The 24,825-nt window shown below is 33.0% G+C and overlaps 2 protein-coding genes across 9 annotated transcripts; both read left to right on the forward strand.

The window, feature by feature from the left end:
• Positions 1-367: 367 nt before the first annotated feature.
• On the forward strand, positions 368-23,186 carry LOC122633185 (filamin-A). 8 transcript variants are annotated; one of them, XM_043820809.1, is made up of 40 exons: positions 376-682; positions 2,624-3,001; positions 4,495-4,619; positions 4,839-4,969; positions 5,059-5,272; positions 5,350-5,467; positions 5,537-5,724; positions 5,889-6,044; positions 6,133-6,274; positions 6,341-6,546; positions 6,650-8,102; positions 8,180-8,315; positions 8,390-8,469; positions 8,541-8,708; positions 14,298-14,444; positions 14,520-14,747; positions 14,817-15,131; positions 15,371-15,589; positions 15,701-16,021; positions 17,348-17,569; positions 17,649-17,836; positions 17,938-18,142; positions 18,216-18,353; positions 18,436-18,609; positions 18,681-18,988; positions 19,066-19,294; positions 19,389-19,517; positions 19,594-19,809; positions 19,881-20,057; positions 20,125-20,364; positions 20,452-20,595; positions 20,681-20,839; positions 20,924-21,072; positions 21,180-21,366; positions 21,446-21,708; positions 21,794-21,965; positions 22,039-22,257; positions 22,330-22,526; positions 22,600-22,902; positions 22,974-23,186. In XM_043820809.1, exons 2-40 carry the CDS (start codon positions 2,632-2,634, stop codon positions 23,040-23,042), a joined length of 8,805 nt encoding a protein of 2,934 aa, XP_043676744.1. In that variant the 5' UTR covers positions 376-682; positions 2,624-2,631; the 3' UTR covers positions 23,043-23,186. The 8 variants fall into 8 exon arrangements, 6 of the variants coding, with proteins under 6 accessions (XP_043676750.1, XP_043676749.1, XP_043676744.1 ...); XM_043820810.1 differs by lacking the exon at positions 376-682 and having other exon boundaries at positions 2,610-3,001; XM_043820811.1 differs by lacking the exons at positions 376-682; positions 2,624-3,001; positions 4,495-4,619; ... (9 more) ...; positions 8,390-8,469; positions 8,541-8,708 and adding an exon at positions 13,039-13,701.
• Positions 23,187-23,319: 133 nt separating this feature from the next.
• On the forward strand, positions 23,320-24,807 carry LOC122633187 (parkin coregulated gene protein homolog). The gene is made up of 4 exons (XM_043820817.1): positions 23,320-23,852; positions 23,923-24,241; positions 24,330-24,479; positions 24,553-24,807. The coding sequence occupies exons 1-4, from the start codon at positions 23,748-23,750 to the stop codon at positions 24,711-24,713; spliced, it is 735 nt and encodes a 244-aa protein (XP_043676752.1). The 5' UTR covers positions 23,320-23,747; the 3' UTR covers positions 24,714-24,807.
• The last annotated feature ends 18 nt before the right edge of the window (positions 24,808-24,825 follow it).

Genomic DNA, 24,825 nt, shown 5'->3' on the forward strand with positions numbered 1-24,825 from the left:
AATAAAAAAAGAAAATTTTGATTTCTTTTTTATTCGAAACAAAATTTAATACAATAATATTGTGCTGATTCAAGTAGTTATCAATTTTACAGGAGTTTCTATTATTTTTATTTGAACATAGAAAAGGTACACGAAAGGATGAATATCTTTAATAATATAATTAATAAAACACTTCTTTATTTTATATTCTTTTCGAAATTTGTAAAGATTTTTTCTTTTCTTAATGAAATCTTTTCGTAATAATTTAATAGTCAAAAACAGGGCAACAAAAATGCTAGGAACGTTCATGTCAGTTTCACGGTCCCAGAATGCCGATGGTATCTATCTAGCGAAAGAAGGCAAAGGGACGTGAGGGGTTCTTTTTACGTTGGTTTTCAGTGAGCTCACGCACGTCGAAGGCGTTCGTCGACGTCCGTTGCGATCTGGATGCCAAAAATGGCGTTTCTCGATCGTTTTACTACTATCAACGAATTCAACATCGATTCATGTTAAAACTTTACCTATTATCACAATTCAAACAAACAAACAAAAATAATAGAAACGATCTCGTTTCAATGGTGCCGGGTTTTTGACGAGTGAACGATCGATGAAAATCTACGGCGTTATCGTGTGTCTCCTCTTCGCATAACGACTTTTTCTATTCGACAAAAATACGAAATCTCTATTCGAGGATCAACTTAACGTAAATATATAATATTACAACGATTTTGTGTGTCAGTCTCATCGTGTAAAAAAATGACTTGTTTTTTTAATGTTTTTTGTTACAAATCCTTTCGTTACTTATTGTCCTACATACATATCTAACGCACATATACAGAATATTTATTTGAAAAAAATTGTAGTTTAATGTATGTTTTGTGCGATTTTATTCTATTCAGTGTGAATATATCGTGTCATTAATGTGAACCACAATTTTCCGATCATACTTTCATAACAAATAGTGTACCTAGTGAAATTCTTCCTGACAAATCTTTTGTTACTAATTATTACTATAATTAGTAATATGAATAAGTTTGTTCGAATATATTCCGTTCGATTTTTTAGTTAGAATCACATATTTGATCATTTTCTTTTCGACTGTGTAGAAAATAAAGACGTTTTACGAACAAAGGACACTGAAGCGTTTCGAAAGTGCATAGGAAAGAATAACAATACAGATATTTAAGTGACTAACGTATTTCTTCTGTACTTGGTTACATTAGTCATTACAATTGTGTTTTGTCATTCGTCGTCAATTGTTTTACGTAGTATATTCTTCACAAAAGAATTTTCTACGTTCGATATGTCAAAGAATATACCAATTATTTTTAATGAAACGATTCGGTTTCAGAAATTCTGCATCATTAAGAAAAAAGTAAAAACTAAAAATAAATATACGAAAAAATATGTACGAATTGTAAATTTCATTAGACGTCGTGAGTGAAAGTCGAATATATTGTAAGGTGGTATTATTCGTTGTCTGAGTATGCGAGAGTGTATGCAGATTCTCACGCTCGGTCCATCCTATCTTTATTCTCCATCAAAAATTCCATCATCTTCAAAAGCGGTAAAAGTAAAAAAAAAAAAAAAAAAAAAAAAAGACGGTTATGTCTCTTTTTTTTTCGATTATATGTTGAACTCGTATGTGGATACAATTTTTACATGCTGACGTAAGCGTGCCGGACAAACGAGGTTCCAAGCTTACATTGATGATGTCACATCTTGTCATTTTGAGACCAAGCAAATAGTTATATTCACATTGCAATTAACATGTCATGTAATTTTACTAAACTCCTATATTTTCATGAATTACGTTTTTTCTTTCTCTCTCTCTCTCTCTCTCTCTCGTTCTTTTCTTGTACTTAAATCATTAAATATCGTTGAAACTTGCCTTTCATCGTGACTTCCTGCGTTCTCCTGCGTAGTATGTTTAAAAAGTAACCGTCAGGATATCAATAGGTCGTTCTACGAGTTTGAATCATTATGTATCATGATAAAAATCGATGAACTAGATCAGTGTTTCTCAACACACCGTGTGTTTAATATCGAAATTATCTTGTCAACATTGTAATGATACCGGCGTATCGATTTTCTCATAACAATAATTTTTCTTTCCTTTGAAAACGTTATTGCATGTTAAAGGGAGAAGGAGATAAAACGTAACGAAGGGATAAAAAACAAAAATCGTTGGACTTTGATCTATCGTGTCTATCACAAAAAAAAAACAAAGAAAGGCGCGGCAAATTTAAAAAAGCAAGTACGCCTGTCACGCACGATCGTCGATGATTTGGTAGAAAGTATAAACTAGGCATGTCAAACGTATTTAACACAAAGCATATACTACATAATTTAATTCATAAAAAATGCTTCTCAAATTTGCATAAATTTGTTTATTTAATTAAAGATTCGAGTCGAGTTTAACATCCTCTATTGTAGAAAATATAAAACAGGCATGTTGAACGTATCTAAGAAAAAAATATACTACGTAATTGAATTCTTTAAAAATAGTTTTCAAATTTATATCAATTTACTTTATAATATATTATAATTTTTAATGAAATAATTGAAGATTGAATTGAATATAACATAAATAGAAACGTCGAGAATCAATAACGAGACAAACTTTTCGATCGTCTCCTTGAAGGAATAAGAATGCAGTCGACCGAGCAGTTACGACCAGAGCAACTAGTGGGCCTGGTAGCTCGATCAGCCGAAGGAACAGCCGCGAAGGGCATGCCAATCAAAGGTCACGAGGACTTGTGGGTGGAGATTCAAGCGAATACATTTAGGAATTGGGTGAACGAGCACCTGAAGCATGCGGCCGATGTAGGTAGCGGTCCTGTTTTGGATCTCGCCGAAGATTTTAGAGATGGTACACGTCTTTGTGCTCTTGTTGAGGTTCTCACTAAGAGACGTTTACCACGATGGAATCCAAGGCCAGCGAATCAGCATCATCATCTTGAAAATGTCTCGACGGCGTTACAAGCGATCGAGGCGGATGGCGTGAAACTCGTCAATATCGGTAACGTTTTTTTCGAAATTAGCGCGAATTTCAAATAATTTTTTCTTTCCATTCCGTTGAGAAAACTTTCTATACACTTACGATCTGACAAGCAAATATATCATTGTTTGCGTTTACCGATCGAGAGATAAAGCTCGTGCCTAGCATGTTAGAAAGCAACATGCTGCTCGCTTTTTAACTAATTAGTCGTCGTTGTTTCACGTAACGCTAGGAGGTATTGACCTCGGCCGTGAGTACGACTTCTTCCTCTGTTCTCAGGCACGCTTCTCTCTTTCTCTTTAATGAATTTACTGCAATACACACGTCTTTGAATTCCAAGCGATTCATTGTTTTATATCGCGAAATAGAAAGAGATCGCGGATGAACTACTGACATAATGCTAAACGAAAGGAAAAAGGGTTGTATGATTGACAGTGTTATAATTTTATTGATCTATCAAAGGAATTTCTTTCAACGAAACTTGGATGACTAATTGTGAGATAAAAAAACGTTTTCATATTTTGATCATCGGGTGAGTCAACGGTTCATGATTAATACGTAATAGCATACGATATACGGATCATTGTTAGAACAATCGGTCTTTTACGAGCTGTCTGTTTTTTCAAAAGTACCATAATGTTGTTACGATACTTGGAATACAATCGATGTTAGGCTTTGATACTTTGGTATTGTCGGTATAAACACTTTGAAGTTATATTGTATTACATCTTTTATCTTTTTTATTGAGAAGAAGAAACAAATGAAGAAAGAACCAAGTTCTATGTTCGAAACGATCGAACGAATGATTTGCTATGGTGGTATTTATGGGGACTCCGTCCTCATTTTCACGACTGCAGGTCTCTTGTATCGTTACGTCACGTCTTGCAAATCGATGCTCGAGGTCGTTGCCTTTCTTGTGTTGTACCGGCGCCCACGAGGTCGCTTAAAGCCATCATTATTGTACGTGTACGGTTACCGACCAATTTAATTCTCCTAGATGTAACAATGATAAGGCAATACATTTGAAAGAAAGCTTCATTCTATGCTTGGTTAAATGAGTAAAATAGAACAATATCGAAATTCTTCCTGTTCTCTTTGCTTTCCTTCCACATTCATTAAACGGATCATGATTTTATAAAATACTGTATCTATTTCTATATATTATACTCGTAACAGTTAGGATCTTTTATTATAAAGACGAATTAATGATTAAAGATATAATTATCCGACAATTTGTAAGCCTCTTACAACGTGTGATACGACAATAATAAAAAAATTTCTATCAATATACAATATTAATATTGAAACGTTAATTTTATGAGAACAATAAACGTCCAAAGTATTCGTATTAAGAACCGTATTGGATGTATCTATGCGAATTCGTTTCTACGAATTCTTTTGATTCATAAACGATTATAAAATGATGTCATACGTAAGACTCAATATTTTTTGATATCAAATCATTTTTTCGGATATATATATATATATATATATTAATAATAATTTCCTTTCAGGAAACGTCGACATCGTCAATGGAAATTTGAAACTTATTCTTGGCCTGATATGGTCGCTTATTGTGAGATACCAAATAGGCAAGTCCAAGTTCCCTCCAAAGAAGCTGATGCTTGCATGGCTCAAGGTCAGTATACGTAATTGCATGGAAGACCTTGATGCAGACGAGTATAATCTACAACAAAAATATAACGCCTTGATCTCCAACTCGACGATATTATTTTATAATGAGAAAATCTCACTTCATATATATATATATATATATATATATATATGCATATATATAAAATGAGATGTTAACTTATTGAATTAGCAATGTACATTAACATATGTTATTAACTTTTAGGCTGTTTTGCCAGAATGCAGAGTAAATAATTTTACAACCGACTGGAATTCTGGCGTATATTTAAGTGCACTTTTGGATTATTGTAAGCCTGGATTATTCCCACATTGGCGTCAACTCGATCCTGATGACAAGTATGATAATTTTCTGACCTTTCTCATTATAATATTTTATATATAAATAAACGTCATATATTCGTGTTATTGTATTTTTTATAATACAGTGTCTACAATTGCCAAAAAGCTATGGAAATATCGAAACGAGAATTCGATATTCCCATGGTGTTGGAACCAGAATACCTTGCGTCTCCATATTTAGATGAACTTTCGGGAATGACCTACTTGTCATATTTCATGAAAGAAGGATCACCAGGTTTCCACGCTACTTTACGATGGGTTAATTCACGTTTACCTCATGAACCAATACGAAACTTTAGGGTAAATATAATTATGAATAACAAATAAATAAAATAAAAATGTTTAACATTAATAAATATTCATTTATTTGTTTGCAGACCGATTGGAACGATGGCAGAGCATTATGCGCCATCGTTAGAAATTTAGGTGGACCTGCTCCACCCTACGAAAAACTTCATACTGATCCCTCAGCTTGGGAACACAATTTGCAAATGGGTATGTCTATAATATTGTTATCTTATCGGTATAACATGTTGTAATATTCGTCTCTATGTTTTCTTAAAGGTATCGATGGTGGTAAAAAACTGGGCGTGGAACCCATTTTAAAAGCAAAAGATATGGCAGATCATAATGTCGAACATTTGGGCGTTATGGCGTATGCAGCCTATTTTCAATGGGTGAAACCTCGCCCTCAAGCAAGCGAGCAAATTGCTGTTCATATAGATAGTACATCCGCTAGAGTACAACAGCCAGTACGTCGAGTTATTGTTTGTCAATTGTACTTTCAAAAAGTTACTTTAATCTTTGCAAATCTCAATAATGTTATAGACTATTGTTTCGATGATTCGTTCCATTGGACACAATGGATGTCTTTCTATATTGTTCAATGTTTAGAATTATTGAATCATGTTCGCAGGCACATTTCAAACTAGAGATGCTTACCAAAGAAGTTAACACACGAGAAGTTAGAGGAGAAGTTATAAGTCCAAGTGGACGAGTCGAATGTAGATTAACTTGGAATGGCGTACATGGAAAAGGAACTTTTGTACCTACTGAAGTTGGAATGCATAAGGTTTGTATCAACGTGAATTTTATTTCAACATTTATATAAAGAAATATTCCAATTATTGACTGTATCTTAAACAAATTTATTTTTATAGTTAATGGTATATAATGATGGGGAATTAATCAATGGGTGCCCCTATTACTTCAGAGTTTTACCTGCCTTGACCAAAATCAAATCGCCCGGTATGGATCCTTGTGCAATTGGATCTATCGTCGAGGTTCTAGTCAATAGTTATGGTAAGTTTATCAAAGAAAATGAAGGTTTATATTTTCTAATAACAAATTTCTAAATATTTATTTCAGGAACTAGTCACGACGGGATCGATGTTACCGCGTGGTCACCGACAGGAAGACCATTGGCGTGTCCCGTTAAAAAGAATGATGGTGTACATACAGCAACGTTTCAACCAGATGAAACAGGTGAATGGAGTATAGCGATAACGCATAATGGAAATCATATTCAAGGTGGTCCATTCACTTGTTTCGTGTTCGATCCTAATGGAATCAAGGTAAATTAGTTAATTCTTGTTACACACTTTCTTTTTTCTTTTTCTTTCAAATTATATATATACACAGATAAATCGATCTAATACTTGTTATTATCTTTTACAGTTACTCGATACAGATGGTGCTATGCCAGGTCAACCATTTTCCTTTATTGTTGATGCAAGAGGAACAGGAGGTCTCGGCGATGTAATCATAGATATAGTACATGATAAGCAATCTATTTCTTATAGAATGGAAGATATTGGACATATGCAATACCATGTCTCATTTGTTCCCTCCGATGCTGGGAAATACAGAGTTTACGTTTACTTCAATGGATCAGACGTCAGAGGTTCTCCATTTTCAATAAGAGTTGGTACTCAGAAAGGTTCGAGGAGATCAAAAGAATCAACATCCAGTTTAGAACGATCAAAAGTATCTTCCCTTGAAAGACGTATGAATGGATTAAATGTTTCCACTACACCAACTCGTGGCAGTCCTGTTCAAAAAATCTATTCTACTACCACGTACAAATCAGCCAGCCCGACTCAACACGTTACCGATTATTCACCCGTTCACCAGCATTCTTCAACATACAAAACTTCCAACAATTATACCAGCGAAAGTTCAACATATCATAAAACAAGTTCTCTGAATCATTCACGTTCTCCGAATCTTAATCAAAGCCCTGCATCTAGAAGCGTTCATAGTCCTTCTATGGTCAAAGAAACAAAGGAAACATATTCGTCAACGACATATAATCGTTCGAGATCACCAGGAACTCAGACTCCGAGTTTAATAAAAGAATCGAAAGATATTTATGCATCCAGCACTTTAACTAGATCTCGATCACCGAATTTAAGTCCAGCGTCTCCAGCATCACAACATTCACCGACCATTAAGGAATCAAGAGACATTTATCAAACTGGTTCCTTAAATAGATCTCGCTCGCCTAACCGCAGTCCAATGTTTCGTAGTGCCACTCAAAGTCCTGTCAGTAGAAGTTTTAGTCCAAGAATAAATGATAAAGAAACCGGTTATAACGGAAGAAGTTTTATGGATAATGGTGTCGTCGATACAAGTAGTAACGTAAGAGTATCGTCTATGGTGGGTGGTACTTCTCGTCGTGATTCGTGGGACGCCATAGCCAAAACTAAATCTTTGCTTTCTTACGGTAGCCTAGAATCACTTGCAAATCTTACTAATAACTCTCCGATTGCTGAACATACGACAAATACTCAAGATCCTACAAGTAATGATTACAAAAATGGTCATCACGTTTACAGTACGAAAAATACAACACAAAATATAACGAATACCGAGAAATTTACCAGCGAAACTCAAAGTAATCGTACGCAAACTCATGGTATTCTAAAAAATAAAACTAATAATTATTATAAAAGCGTCGATACTGCAGATTCCACACATGATCGATATCTCAATAATAGTACTTACGTATCATCAAAAAATTCATCACTCGTTACTGGGAGTGCTATCGAAATATTACCTGTTCATAGACCAACAACCTTCACCATTGATCCGAGTATAGATCCCAATAAAGTCTCTGTTACTGTTACAGGTAATTATCATTGTTTATGAAATATAGATAACTTAAAATTACATAGATCAGATAAAATTTTCTTGTTAATTTTATAGGTCCAAGTGGTAAACTTATACCCATTCAGAAATCAACTCTTCGTGGCTTAACATATACGATAACTGCTGAGGAAGTCGGAGAACATATCATACAAATTTTGGCCAATGGACAACATATTAAAGGATCGCCATTTAGGTTGATAAATTAGCTCATAAATAAATATTAGATATAAACATTTTTGTACACGTTACAATGTTTATGAATTTTAGATCACAAGCTTACAATGCAAGAGCTATACAAGTTGGTCATATACCTAATGGAGTAGTCAACGAACCAGTTGAATTCGAAAGTATATATTTTTATTATTTAGCTGTCTCTAATTATATTTATTGCGGTCTTAGATGTAGAATATTGTTACAGTTGATGGCTCAAGAGCTGGATCTGGAAATTTAGAAATTTTGGTAAACGGTGGTCATGTTACGAGTTTCGTTAGAGCGCTAGGTAGTCAACGTTTCTTAGCATCATTCGTACCTCATGAGGCTGTTACACATTTGGTTGAAATGACATTCAATGGCGAAGTCGTTCCCGGTAAGTTTTCATTGTATCATTTTAATTTTGTCTAACAAAAGAGAAGAAGAAAATAATGAAGCATTGTCAATCGTCATCGTTTTCTTTCATGACGTTATCCATTAAAAAAAGGATCGTAAGCGAGAGCTTAACGAGTTATTTTGCATTTAACGATGCATTATACATGCATATGTATGTACCTCGTACATGCATGCATACTTGTACGTGGTTTAACTGGAATGCATGGCACTCGGCAGTGCCGTCACAGATTAAAAAGTAGGAGAACCAGCATCGTTGATGTATTATTTGATTAAACGCAATACAAGTTTTATAAATATCATTAAAATTCTTCCATAAATTCTTTAATATTAAAGATATCTTCATAACGAAGAATTATTATATTTTAACGATTGCATTCTCTCGAGCATAAATTCTACTATAAAATAATGATTATTAATTTATACGTGAATCAATAATGGAGATATAAAAAAATATTCATATAGCGTGTTTATTTAATCTGTATATACTTAAAAAAATCTTATTAAGAAGGCCTATACTCAGTAGGAACTCGATAGTCTATGAATATTAAAAATTGCCATTTCTATTATCGCCAGAAACTTTCACTCTGCTTTAATAGCGTTGCCTTCATTCTTCAGGCACAAGGATAATGGCTTTGATGTGCACAGCACTATAATATACAATGACCGAAACAAATGTCTATATTTGTCAAAAAAAGCAAATTCGATTAGTAACGATTTATTATCCATTTTAAAGTGTATCATTATTTACGAATCAATTCGAGAGAGAAAGATGTTTTTTTTTCTGTTTGTTTATTACAGAGTTGGCTTCCATTCGTATATACGTACTACATATATACACCCGTTTACTTCCGTGAACATTACTTAGATTCTTTCTCGTTCGCAAGTAATGTACCCTCTCTAAGTCAACAGGTCATCGATCAGGTCATTGACTTACGATTTCACGCATTCACGTGTTGTGCTACTGACCCAAAAACACGATACGTTCATCGTTTTCTTTACCATCTTTTTTCTTCTTTTTCTTTTTTTTTTCTTTCCTTTTTTTTTTATTTCATATACAACATTTCCTTTTTGTATAAGACAATATCTTCAGCCATGGGTTTTCTGGGCGATCATTATGATCTTACATCTCCCACGCCATTTAAGATACTGCATTATGCACCTTGATCGCATAATAGGTGTACAAATACGTGCCTACTCAGGAAAGGTTGCTCGAGTTAACTTCTTCTCAAAGATGGAGTACATTGAAATTGTTCCTTTTCAAGATCTATCACATCTATAAAAGGAAACTCATATTTATATCTAGCAATGAACGGAAATGTCGCGTTTTAACGGTAAAACCGGTGACCATGAATAGGAACGCTAAAGTATATGCGTTACGCCACTAGGTAGATTGTGAAGAATATTATATAGATGCCATATAAAGAAATGCATTCTCCACAGTAGTGACCACGTGTACGTGATTCGTTACGCTACGTAGATGTCTTCTATGTTAGGGCTACGTTTTGATTCGAATTCGTTTGAAGTATTTCAATTATCCTTTATACTTGTTGAGAATTTACAATCGATATCTCGGTGACGATCTATCGTAATAATTTATTGAAGTCTTGAGAAATATTTGAAAATAATCCAAATTATATATCTATAAAGCGTAGGTGTCTTGAACTATGAAAGTAGTGCCAGTGTATAGACGTATTTGGTTGCGTACGAAGGGATTCAGCTTCTACCTACGTATATCTAAATGACTTCGACATATTAATACATCATAACATTTTGTAATTCGCCTTGGAAACATCAGCTTGATGTTAAAAAGATTAGATACCAGATTCTCTCCCCCCCCTCTTTTCTCTTTCTCTCTCTCCCTCTCTCTCTTCCATCTCTGTCTCTCTCCATCCTCTCGCTCTCTCTCTCTCCCCCTCCCCTCCATCTCTCCCTCTCTCTCTTTCTTTCTCTGGATTACAGAAATGTGAAATTGAAACGTTTTAAATGCTTAAATTTGTCAGATATACGAAATACATGTCAATAAAGTTTCCTTAGTAGTAATGACTACAAACAGAGCGTTACTTAATCGCATAAATCTTTTTTCGTTTTAATGGTGCTAATGACATAGATCATTATACTTCATATAATTAAAGTAAAACATTTCTTTCTTTCTTTTCTTTTCTTCTATTTAGTGTTTTTACGCTAGAGCGAGCATGAACGAAGTTATTGTTATTTATTGAGGAAGAAATACCTACATCTACTTTTTTCTCGCGACACCCTATAGAATAATTCTTAAAGCCTTGTGATACGTGGAATGTGTGTATTACCATATCAAAGAATTTATCACCAATCTCTTTCTTTCTCTCTCACTCTGTCTTATTCTACTTCGTTGTAATTTCTTTCCGTCTTTATTCCGATTCAGTCTTATAATTAGATTGTGCTTTGACGATTATTGAAATAATTGTTTCGAGATAAAAGATTCTTCTCTTCCTTCTTCAATCCAATTATCATCTCTCATTTTGTAGATACTTGTTAAAATTGTTATATTTAGCGCCATTTAGCACTATTTAGTGCTATTTGTAATTAGTGCGTTGAAGTTAAACACTTGGTACATAGATGTCGCGATTAGTTACGTTATAGATTTTGTAATTCGAATGATGGGTCCTTGATGAAACAAAATATAATAATATATCTTACGCAAACAAGTTCAATTAAGGATCAATTGATTCTCGTTAAAACGAAGTGGCTTTTAATAAATGTGTTGTTACGTTAGAAAAATACGAATTGAAAATTGTCTATTGACAAATATCATATATAAGCTGAAACAATAGAAATTCTTTGGAAAGAAATCATTCAAATTGTAAAGTTAATTTTAAGATTTTTGAAACATCATATTCTTTATATAATCCGTTATGTTGGAAAATGCATCGTGATTTATCGTATTTAGGCACTTCGATATAACTGGAATTCAAAGAGTCTATAATTATTATGATAATAGGAATTATATAGGTTTGATTTTACGCGAAAAGGAAATAAATCGATCGAGAATTCTTTACCAAATCGAGATTGACTTTTCTAGGTTATAAATAGCGGATAAACAATCGTAGCGAATCGTAAATTTAAAATTCCCGCAACAAACTACTTGATCATTCGTAAGCACCTATTTACATCGATTGAATGTGATCGTAAGAATTTCTCATACGATTTCTCGTCGAATAATTATCAGGTCGCGAAAAAGCATCTTGTTGCTGATTCGACGATTTGCAAAACAACGGTTTGCTTTCCATTCTTTGCCGATCTCGTCACGTGAAATCGATCACCAATGTTTGTCTCGTAGCTGCATTTTTTCTCTTTCTCTCTTTCTATCTTCCTTTCTTTCTTTCTTTCTTTCTTTCTTTCTTTCTCTCGAAAGATCCGCATCACGAACGAGGGTTTCTATTTGCGGGCGACCTTAAAGTATCGAAATACGCATATCGAATATCTTTTGCGTGTGCATACGTAAGTATGTCTCTTTCTGCTTTATGTATATATAAAGAGGAAAGAGAGAAAAGGAGATGAGTCATTACCGTACTAAATCGTTCGTATCTATACAATTTTTATCACTCGCGTTTGTTTTTTCATTTATATAAAATTATTAATTTTATTTTGTGTGTAAAAAATATGTATATCATTTTTAGAACTGCACAAAAACAACAACCTTTATAGAGCAGATACAAGATATTATACTGTTTAAAGCATTTTTCATTTTTATTTAAAAATTTTTTTACTCGTATAAATGAATACAAATATTATTATAATACGTTAAATAACTTTGTATATATATAATATACGTACATATGTAAAATCACTTCAAAGAAGATTCCGCCATTTTACTAATCGATTTCGTAATAAGCAATAACATTTATAATCGATTTTCGACGTGTGATTGTAATATGAGAAATCGAATGAAGTAATCGATTCCATGAAATCTGGCGTAATTAACTCGAACGATTTAATAATGAAATCGTTTTAACATATGTATATAAATTTGATTAAAGTTCTCATACGACGATAATTAATGATGTTTCTTCGAAATAGGAAGAAAATTAACGCGAAGAATTGACCTGAAAGATAAAAGATTAATTTTCGGACGAATCCCTAAAATGCATCATCCTACATTTAACGCGTAACTGTAGTTGTTGCACACCCGTTGCAAATACGCGTGTAAGTAAATGCTCGTCGGCGTTAAAAGTATGCAAGGAAGATAAGAAAGTGTAGTGGTGGGGAGAAGAGGCGGGAGTTTGGAACGCGTAACGTAGAACATTACGAACACCATTATGCGTACGGCCCTGGTTTTGGGCCCGAGTGCCGGGTCTGCTAAGAAGCAGGGGAACAGCAATACAGCAGCTCAACAGCCAAGCGAGCAGCAACGCTCGTCTCGTCGTCGTTCGATTCGGTTGAGTCCGTCGTGAATCGCGCGATCCGCTGACGTTTCTTATTCTCTCTGTCTCTTTCTCCCGTTACACACACCTGCGTATCTCTACGTTCCATCGTACGTCTATACGGCTTTTCTCGATCGTTCTACGTTCGTCGTCCTACGAGATTCTTCGCAATGAGGCGAGCTTGCCTTTCGATTGCTTGCCGTTTGGCCATAATGTCGAGCGTCGTTGAAAAATAAAAAAAAAGTGAAGCAAAATTAAGTTCGACCAACTATACGAAAGAACGTACGCGTTTCCTCTCCGTCAGTATTTATATATATATGTATATACACACATATAACCCGTTGATGTCGTGTAGTGTGTGTTTGTGAGATGCTTAAAGCAGTGCCGTTTTGAATGCAAAGTTTTACGTCGTTCTTTATTTAAGATTAATCTGTTCTACGCAATCTGAATCGAATTGCTTCTAACTTCTTTCTTTCTTCCTCTCCTTTTTTTTTTTTAATTTCTTCTTCTTTAGGGCTTTTTCTTTTTAGTGCTTTTCAGGATTTCCCTCGTCGAGCTACAGGTGGTCACAAGGTAATTGTAATGATGTATTTCAAAATGAGCTTAATGCTCATACTCGTCCGTTAGGTCGCATTCTTTTCTTTCCTTCTCTCTTCTTTCTTCTCACAATCGCTTGAAACAGACTCGTTTCTCCCACTTCCGCTCAATACCGTCTTTGGCGATGTTACATCCTCTTTTTTTTTATTTCTTTTTTTATCTTTATTGAAAAGAAAATAGACTTACATTTGACAGGAAGGTTAGGAAATCTCCTTATTGGTGTTACGTGCGCTTCCGGGAAATTGGAATTTGACTCGAAAAAGGGGGTTGCGCGGGTAGGAAGTTGATTTTATACCGTTTTAAAGATTACAATTATATTTAATAGATAAGAAATATTGAACGAATGAATATTCGTAAATATCGAATCACTATCAAAATATCTCTTGAATTTCTAGTTTTGTTTTGTAATTAATTTTATAAATTACGAATTTTTATATAATGAATAGTGTTATGTAGTTTTTTTTTTTTTATAGAATTATTAAGTAATATATGAACAATATTGAAATTTTGATTTAATAAATTCATTTATAATATATTACATTTCATTTAATAATTTACATCAATTGTAATAGGATCATCTTGGCGAGTGACAATCATGCCAGCACCAAAGATGTCTGTTATTGGTGATTCTGTCAGATTGGTACCTGCTGGTAGTCCTGCATCATTTGAATTATCTGCACTTGGCTTCAGTAGTAATGAAATTGATGTACAAATTTTAAGTAAGTGAAATATTTTCAAATATATATTTCTATTATTATACTTTTTTAATATGTATATTATCAAAAATATTGTAGCACCTTCAAAACGACATATACCTGCCAGAATAGAAGAAGAATCTGGTCGTTCAGGAGAATTTCGTGTTGAATTCACACCAACAGAAGTCGGAAGTCACCTTGTAGAAATAAGCATCGCGGGACAAAAGCTACCGGCAGGACCTCTCGTTGCCAAGGTGTATAACAGCAGTTTGATACAAGTTACTGATGTACCTAGCGCTGTTGTTGGTCATGCCTGTCAATTTAGAGGTATAAAAAAATAATTAGTATAAATCATATGGTATATTTAGTATCTTATTCCTAATTTTCTTTATATAGTTGACGCAAGTGCAGCCGGTGAAGGACAATTAGAAATATCTATAAACGAAGGAGAAGTACCAAATCATGTTCAAGTTGTGGGCGGTGGACGTTGCCTTGTATCTTTTACTCCTGAGATTGCTAAATCACATTACATCGATATAAAATTTAATGGAGAAGCTGTACGTGGATGTCCATTTATTTGTAATGTGTCCGACACGAGCAGAGTCACATTAAATTTAAATCATTTAGAATTGATACCTGTAGATCAACCTGCTAATTTCCACATGGATGTTGATGGAAGTGGAAGTGCTGAACTTGCGGTTTCCGTAAGGGGTTAGTTATATAATATATTTCTATGTTGTGGGTGAATAAGATTTACAGATAAAAGTAACATATATTATTTGGCACTTAATAGGTGAATAGTGGATAACATCAATTTACACAATTGCTACAAGTAGTTTATTATTTGTTATATATTAAATTCGTACTTCTTTCTACTCACATAATGGAAATGTATAAAATATTTTGGCACTCAATTTTTTTATAAAATTTTTTATTCTCCTATATTGTAGGACCAAATATGGAATTACCAGTTAAAGTTACTGGTGACATAAATAGTGGGTTTACAGCTGAATTTATACCAAGAGATGTAGGTGTACACTCAATTAGTGTTGAATATAATGGTCATCCAGTAAATGGTACACCATTTCTAGCCAAAGCATTTAATGCAGACAAAGTATTAATTGGCCCTGTTGCAAGAGGTAGTGTTGGACAACCAACACATTTTACTGGTAAATAAAATAATTAAAATTTGTATTGATAATACTTCCTTTAGTTAATTTTTAAACATTTGAATATTATATAGTAAATAATACATTATGTTTATTTATTATTTTATATAGTTGATGCAAGTCAAGCTGGTGAAGGAAATTTGGAGATTACAATATCTGCTCGTAGTCAAAATATCCCCACTCAAGTTACACCTCAAGGCAATGCTCGTTTCTCAGTCAGTTTTGTGCCTTTCGAGGCATGTGAACATATTATTAATATAGCCTTCAACAAACGAACTGTACCAGGCTGTCCTATAATAACAAGGGTGGGTGGTGATAGCCATGTAACTGTAAGTGGACAGGCATTAAGCAGTGCTGGTTTAGGAAGGCAAAGCTATCTTACTGTCAGTAATGTTGCCGGTAGCTTGGAAGATTTAGAAGTTAATGTTGAAGGTAAAGTATATGTAAAATTTATAGCATTAAACAACTCCTTACTCCTACCCCTCACTAATAATTTAACTTTATGTCAGCATGTACATCTTTAGTATAGAAAGTGTTCATCACTGTTATGCGAAAGTCAACGTTTTTACACAAAGATCTTGTATAATTATGGTATACGTTATGCACCTTGTGATTGATTTTTTAAATATAAATATGTAATATTCTAAATAAGTAATGTAAAGTTTACAAGGCTTGAATTACTGACCGTCAAGTGTATTTACAAACACCACCTTTTTTAACCAACTGCAATGATTTTTATTTGATATTATTACATGCCCTATTTATATCTAATCTATGTAATAAGATTTTCAAAGAGTATAGTTATATTGTACAGAAAATGATCTGTCTTAGTATGCTCTCTTAATTTTTGGCTTGAGAGCAATTCTCTGTCTGTTACAGGTCGGCCAGCTTTCAGACTACGACATTACTAGACCTCTAAAGATATACTAATTTCACTCTAACTTTAATACCTGGACTTTCATGAAATATATGGTGGTGGGTTCCTAACTACAATCTCCTGAAGATCTTTGCGTAAGAGTAGTACAATTGCCACCTCCTTCTTACATTCCTTATGCATTATTAGTTACCATTGTAGAATCCTGTAAAATCAGTAGTTGTGAACTTATCCTTGTGAATAGCTATGCACATAGTAACTAACATATTCTGATCACATGCTCACAATTATTAGATCCATGGACATGTATTTAATATGTTCAAGCCATTAATTTTTGTGGTGCTATGCCTTTATATGGATAGTTATTAAAAATTACATTGTGGCCATATAGCCATTGATCCTGATCTGTTTACATAGTGCTATAATAAATGTGCCAATATGATATAATGTTATTATTATGAATGCAAGAACTTCGCTTTTTGAAGATGAAAGTTGAATAGAAACAAAACTTTATTACTATTTAGTAGATTGTTAATATTTCATTAGTTCATAGCATTAAAATTTTTTTTAGTAATGCGCATGTAAAATGTAATGATTGTTATTTTAAAAACTGAAAAAAAGAAGAAAAAAAGGAAGCAAAGATAGACTAAGAGAAACTATACATAGCATCTATTATATTTCTTATGATAGGTCATGTAACTAATACTCATTATAATCATTTAAATATATTTTGCTTTATAATGGGCTTACCATAATTTATAACTTTAACAAGTAAGAGTAATAGATAAATTCAAATATTACATTTCATCTCTGGTGTTCTTGCGATCCACCTTAGTAGTTGCCTGACTAAATTGCATTAAAAAACTAACCGGCGGACTTGATAGGGCCCAATGGACAGGCCGTACCAGCTCAAGTCACTGACAACAAAGATACAACATGCACCGTGGCATTTACACCAAGAGTAGTAGGAGAACACAGAATAGCAGTAAATTATAGAAATATTCCAGTGGCTGGCAGCCCCTTCAGTTGCAAAGTATATGATGTTACTGCCATCAAAGTAAAGGATGCTAAACGAGGTGTTATTGGTACACCTGTTACATTTTTAGGTATATATATTATAAATTTAATACTTTAATTCTTTCTTGTTATTTTGCATTATTGTTCAATTGAAATCATGAATTTTAGTGGAAACCAGTCAAGCAGGACCTGGAAATCTAGAAGTTACTGTAAATGGAGGACGTGTACCAACTTCTGCTCAAGCACAAGGTCCTCATACATACGCAATATCATTTACTCCTAGAGAACCAATCGTGCATACTGTTGATTTAAGATTCAATGGTGAAGATGTACCTGGAAGTCCATTCAGTTGTCATGTAAGTTTTGTATAATTAATTGATGATTGATTTATTGTAATATATATATATATATATATCAGTAACATTGAATATTATTGTAATGCAATTTTGAATATTAGGTCAGTGATACAGCTAAAGTACTGATAACTGATGGACTAGAAAAAGTATCTGTAAATCGTGTTGCATCGTTTACCATAGAAGCAGATTCATCTTTGGGAACACCTGTAGTAGAAGTATTATCACCCACAAGAGAGAGTTTACTAGTTCATATTAAACAGAGTGCTCATGGATCATATACTGCCGGATTTACACCAAAAGATGTTGGTATGTATTTATATAGAAAAAGATACTGCATTTAATATCAACAAACACGATAATGAAATAAAATTTAATATAGGTGATCATAGTGTTGAAGTGAAACTGGGTGGATCCCATGTTGAAGGTAGTCCTTTTCTTGTAAAAGCATATAATGCTGACAAGGTAAAAGTAACAGATATAAATAGTGGTGTTGTGGGCAAACCTGTCTTTTTCAGTAGTAAGTTATATATTTTTAACTAATGATAATAAATCATAAAAAAATAAATAGTATTTTAATATATTAATTTATACTATTACAGTTAATGCCAGTCAAGCAGGTGCTGGAAATCTTGAAATCATAGTTGCAGTCAATGGTAAAAATGTACCAAATTATGTACAAAGTGAAGGTAATGCAAAATTTAGAGTTAATTTTAAACCACAAGAAGCTGCAGTACATAGTCTTAGTGTTCGTTTTAATGGAGAACCTGTACCAGGTAAGAAATGATATCTTAGTTTTTATAATATAATATATAAGATTTGTCATATCTTTATATATCATTTCTAGGTTCACCATTTAGCTGTAAAGTAGTTGGTGCAGGTCAAGCAGTAATAACAGGTAATAATCTAAAAATGGGTGCTGTTAAGCGATTGATTTCTTTTACTGTTGATCCACAAGCACCTTCAACAAATTGTGACGTGATTGTCACACCACCTTCAAATGTAGCTCTTCCTATTACAATAGAACCTATTGATGGAAAATATAGTGTAAGTTTTGTACCTACAGAAGTTGGCAGACATAATATTGGCATATTAGTAGATGGAGAACCAATTAAAGGATCACCCTTTGCTTGTAATATTTATGACGTGACTAAGGTAAATTTTAAATGATATGATGTATTATAAATATACAATATTTACAATATAAAATTTTTTATTATAAATACGAACAGGTCCATGTATCTGGTCTTACAGAAGCCTTATTAGGTCAGGCCACCACTTTTACTGTAGATGCAGCAGAAGCTGGAGAGGGAACTTTAGAATTAGTAGTAAGCACTGAAAATAATACAGTTAAGGCTGAGGTAGTTGCTTGTGCGCGTGGTCTCTATGACGTAACATTTGTCCCTCAAACCACAAGCACTCATTATGTTAACATTAGTTTTAATGATGATAATGTCCCAGGTTTGTGGATGATATTAAATACTAAAATTATTTCAATATTATCATTACATTTCATTGAATATAACATTATTTAATATCATCTATTTTCTTCCAGGTAGTCCATTCAAATGTCCTGTTACAACAAATATGTTAGATGGACCTTCTATGATACGAGTTGGAAATACAGCTTATATGGATTTGGATATGTTAGGTTTACAAGGACCAGTATCTGCAGAAGTAACAGGTAAGCAGCACTTTCGGCAAAATAATTGAATTATTTGTTATAATTAAAAAATTATTACGTATTATATTTTGTGCAGGTCCAGATGGAATAATTATACCAAGTACATTAACTAAATTATCTTCTACTTTGTATAGAGTAGAAATTCGAACTCGTCAAGTTGGTACATATAGTGTAATGTTTAGTGATGGCCATAAAGTTATTAGTTCTCAAACTCTTCAAGCTTTTGATCCAAGTAAAGTATCTGTTAAAGAAGTTGCTGATGTAGTTTGTCATCGTCCTGGAACAATTCTAGGTATTATTTTCTGTTATAATATATATATGTTGAAAGTGTGTATCAGTTATATAATATTGGGTATTATTTAGTTGTTGCATCAAAAGAATCTGGACCTGGGAAATTAACTGTAAATGTTCGAGCTGGTGGAGCAGATGTTGATAGTTTAATTCGAGAAGGAGATAATGGTGTTTATGAAATTGTTTTCCATCCAACACGTGCAGCTCCTCACAAAGTGCATATCAAATATAATGATGTTCATATTTCAGGTATATATCTATATGATACAGTGAATATTTGAATAAATTAATTGTGTATTATATTTTGATTTTATAGGAAGTCCATTAGATGTAACAGTACGTAGTCCTACAGGTGGACGAGAAGTAACTGCAACTGGTTTAGGGTTGTATCAATCATGCGTTGGTAAAGTAACATCGTTTACTATTGAGACATTAGGACGTCCTGGGAAAGAATTTGATGTTGTGATCAGTGGTCCACAAGGTAATGCAGTACCTGTGAGATGTTATCAGCATAGGGATGGAAATTTACTTGCTGAATTTACTACTAATTCTGTAGGTAAGTATAATGAATGTTCAATAGAAAATAAAAAATTATATACGTATATATATTGCGATAATATATGTTTTGATGTATTTTGTTCAGGTACATATAAAATTGATGTCTTGCATGGTGCAAAACCAGTTTTGGGTTCACCTTTCTTCTGTCAAGCATTTGATGCTTCAAAAGTAAAATTACAAGAATTAGGACCAATGACTGTAACTGTTCATGATCATATTGCACTTAAATGTAAGTTGAATTACCTATTATTCTACAATATCCTTTCTTATTATTCGTTTGTTCTTCAATAACATGTTAAAATATATGATTATAGTGATGAAAACGGAAGCTGGAATGGCAGACTTAGACGTAACTGCAACAAGTCCTTTAGGACAAGAACTTCCACTACAAGTCACTCCTCTTAACGACGGAGCAGAAATGATAGAATTTTCCCCTAGTGTTCCTGGAACTTATATGATTAATATTACATATGGTAAAATATTAAAATTTATTTATGAAATATATTAATTCAATTTTAATATGACCGGTAAAAATACTCATTGATATTTATAAACAGGTGGATGTTCTATTCCTGGTAGTCCAGTAGCTTGTACAGTAGATGCTGCTGGACAAGCACGTGCTAAAGGTGAAGGTTTACTAAGTGGTCATGTAGGTAAATCAGCTCATTTTATCGTTACTGGTACAAGAAGTCCTCCAGCAGTGCAGGTATATATGAAAAAATTGACGTGATTTATAATTTATATATATATATATATATATATATATATATATATATAAATTAACAATATTAATATATATCACATAAATGATAGGTGGATGGTCCAGACAGTGTTTCTAAAGCAACTGTAGAAGCAGGTGTTAATCCAGGAACTTGGAATGTATCTTACATTCCTACTGAAGTAGGTGTATTTGACATCAGGGTTGTTTCTGCTGGTCAACAATTACCTGGATCTCCTTGGCATCCAAAGATTATAGACACTCGTAATCTTCGTGTTATTGGTAAGTTATTTTATAAAATCATTATATATATATATATTAATTTTAATAATCATAATTTTATAACAATTTTTGCGTATAGGTGGATGGACCGCTGTTTGTGATGATATTGGTCGTTTGAAATTACATCCGTCTAATAAAATCAGTTTTGATACGGCAGAAGCAGGGCCTGGCGAACTCACTGGAAATATCGGAGATCATCCATTAACATTTGAAATGACTTCTAGTAACAGACTGAAATTAGTACCACCTCATTTACCTAGTGGAGAGCATCGTTTAGAAATATTTTTTAATGGTGTACCTTTCCCTGGAGCACCAAAACTTTCATATGTTCAGGATCTTGAGGTTTTTAAATTAGTTATTATAAGATTAATTATTATAAGATTAAAAAGTAATGTGGATAAATGTATCAATATTATCTTTGTTATAGCCACCAGTACAGGATACTAGTAGAGTATTATTGCGAGGTCGGGGATTAACTTCAGCAAAATGCGGTGAAGAAGTTAGTTTTATAATAGATGGTTCTCAAGCTGGTAATGGTACTCCAAAAGTACAACTCTTCTCTCCTACTAGTGAACTTAATGTAATGCTGCAACATTTGGGTGAGATAAATGAACTGAAAACACAAATACAGTTATATTATATTGTACGTCATACACTTTAAAAAATATACAGGTGATAGTGTATACCGTGCAAGTTATATACCACAAACACCAGATCCACTTCTAATGACTGTCTCATGGAATGGTAGACAATTAAAAGGATGTCCTTTACAAATTAATGTAACGAGCGCAGCAGATGCATCAAGAGTTATCTGTTCGGGAGATGGTTTAAAACATGGCATAGTTGGACAAGAGATAAGAAGTTTTATTGATACAAGAAGAGCAGGACCTGGTAAAAATAATTCTTGTAACATTTCTGATTTATTATCATATAATATATTTAATAATTTAATTTTATTTTAAGGTGAGTTGACAGCACATTGTGTTGGTCAACATAAAGTAGCTTATTGTGAACTTTATGATCATGGTGATGCAACGTTTACTCTTAATGTGAAACCTCAAGAAGCAGGCCGACATGCTTTGACAATTAAATATGCAGGAGAGCACGTACCAGGTTCGCCTTTCACGCTACGTGTTTCTGGAGCTCCTGATGCATCAAAAGTATGTTTATGAAATATACTTTATAGCGGATATAATTTGTACTATCAAAGAAACAAATATTTTGATTTCATAGGTTCGAGTATATGGACCAGGAATCGAACATGGTGTATTAGCAACATTTCAATCTCGGTTTATCTGTGATACTCGAGGAGCTGGCGCTGGTCAACTAACAGTGAGAGTAAGAGGACCTAAAGGTGCATTTAGAGTTGAAATGCAAAGGGAAACTCAAAAAGACAGGATAATTCTTTGCCGTTATGATCCAACAGAGCCTGGCGATTATAGAGTAGAGGTACGCTGGGCTGGTGTACTTGTGCCTGGTTCACCATTCCCAGTTAAAATTGTTGATACACAAGATGAATTATTAATGCTCACACAGGTAAGTTATATCATCGATTATGCAACTTTATTACATATGTAGAATGATTTGATTATAATAACTTTTCTCAGGGTGGGGACAATTATTCGACAGGCCATCATACTATCACGTCATGGCGTGGGTCGCAAGCTATATTGTAAAAAACTGTCATATAATATTGTTATTACTTTATATGGACTAATAATATATTTCATAATATATATCACTGTAATTTATAAAATCGTTTCCAATAAATTTTACGTTCTTGTATATTTGATAATAATACATCATACTATTATATCGTACTCGTGTAATTCAATTAAATTACATTGTTTTTAATTTTTCAGGGCTCATCGCGTGAAAGTTCCAATTAATTAATGTTACATGTCATTGTAGTGTTATATTATACTGTAATTCCCCTTACTCCCTTAATATCTCACTATGTCATCATTTTACTATTGCAACAGTTTAACGTTTTATTATCTCATCTTTTTGTTTTTATCATTATTACTGTTATATTACAACATTTGCTCGTCAAAGTTCTGCAACAGGAAAAGTTGTTAACTGTCAGAATAAGTCTGTGTTCCTTACTATCGTTTATTATTATTTACATCACTAATAATGATGAGGTAGAGAAACTGTTTATTCAATAATATTAGTGGTTACTGTTGCTAAGTAACTTGTTTCATCATCATTAATTTGACAACTTAGTGAGTTGTGACACTGTGTTCCAGTTATATATTCACACATATTAAATAAATTTTAGGTATATCAAAAAATATCTTTTTTCTAAGTATATTTAATATCTTTAACTATATTTTTAAAAATATATTCGATGTGATTGAATTAAATAAATCTCTATTAAAATGGTAAATGAAAAGGAATTCTGGACTAAAATTTATAAAAACGTACCAAAATGCAAAAAAAGAAAATTTAGAGTAGTTCCTGCCTTTACTATACAAGCAATGCAGGTAAAACATTGAATATTATCTTTATAACAAATCGAACCATGCAATGTAAATGTGTATATGCATTTTTTAGGATAACACAGTAGTTGCTGACCCACCTCGATGTGAATTATATAAATTACGTCGTCCAAAACCATCTTCATTTAGAAAATTTTATGAACGAGGCGCATTTCCTATTTCATTAGAGAAGGAAGGTTCTGGATGGAAAATCAATTGGAAAGTAGATATATTAAATCTAGATTTTCATTATTATTTACCTTTGTTCTTTGATGGTTTGACAGAAGAAGAGCAACCTTATAAATTTGTAGTAGAACAAGGTATCTCTGATATGTTAGATCACGGAGGACCAAAAATACTACCTGTTCTTCCACAATTGATCATTCCAATTAAAAGTAAAATATTATCTCTTCACATAATGTACATAGTAATTAAATTTACACATGAACTTCAATTGCATTCAGTTAAATATTTTTATAATAGATGCTTTAAATACAAAGATACCAAAAGTAATGGGTGCTACAATGAGAGCACTTCAACATTTAGTACGTTCTGCGGATGGTGTTGGTGAAGCATTAGTTCCATATTTTAGACAAATTCTTCCAATTCTAAATTTACTTAAAGATAAAAATGGTAACAAAATATTACGATTTATTATTATACGTTATACTTTACTACATTCAAAAAATCCAAATATCTTTTGTAGTCAACCTTGGTGAAGGGATTGATTATTCTCATCAGAGAGGCGAAAATACTGCAGATATAATACAAGAAACACTTGAAGTGTTAGAAATGTATGGTGGCGAAGATGCATTTATAAACATTAAATACATGGTTCCCACTTATGAGTCATGTATCATGAACTAATATGATAAATTAATTTTGTTTATTTTATTAAAAGTATCACTGTTAAAAAAAATAATACATAGCAGGTATACCTAGTCAAATATGTATAATTATCAATAGTTCTTAATCTCAA

Source organism: Vespula pensylvanica, chromosome 11 (genome assembly GCF_014466175.1).
Source record: "Vespula pensylvanica isolate Volc-1 chromosome 11, ASM1446617v1, whole genome shotgun sequence".
In the NCBI taxonomy this organism is placed as follows: Eukaryota; Metazoa; Arthropoda; class Insecta; order Hymenoptera; family Vespidae; genus Vespula; species Vespula pensylvanica.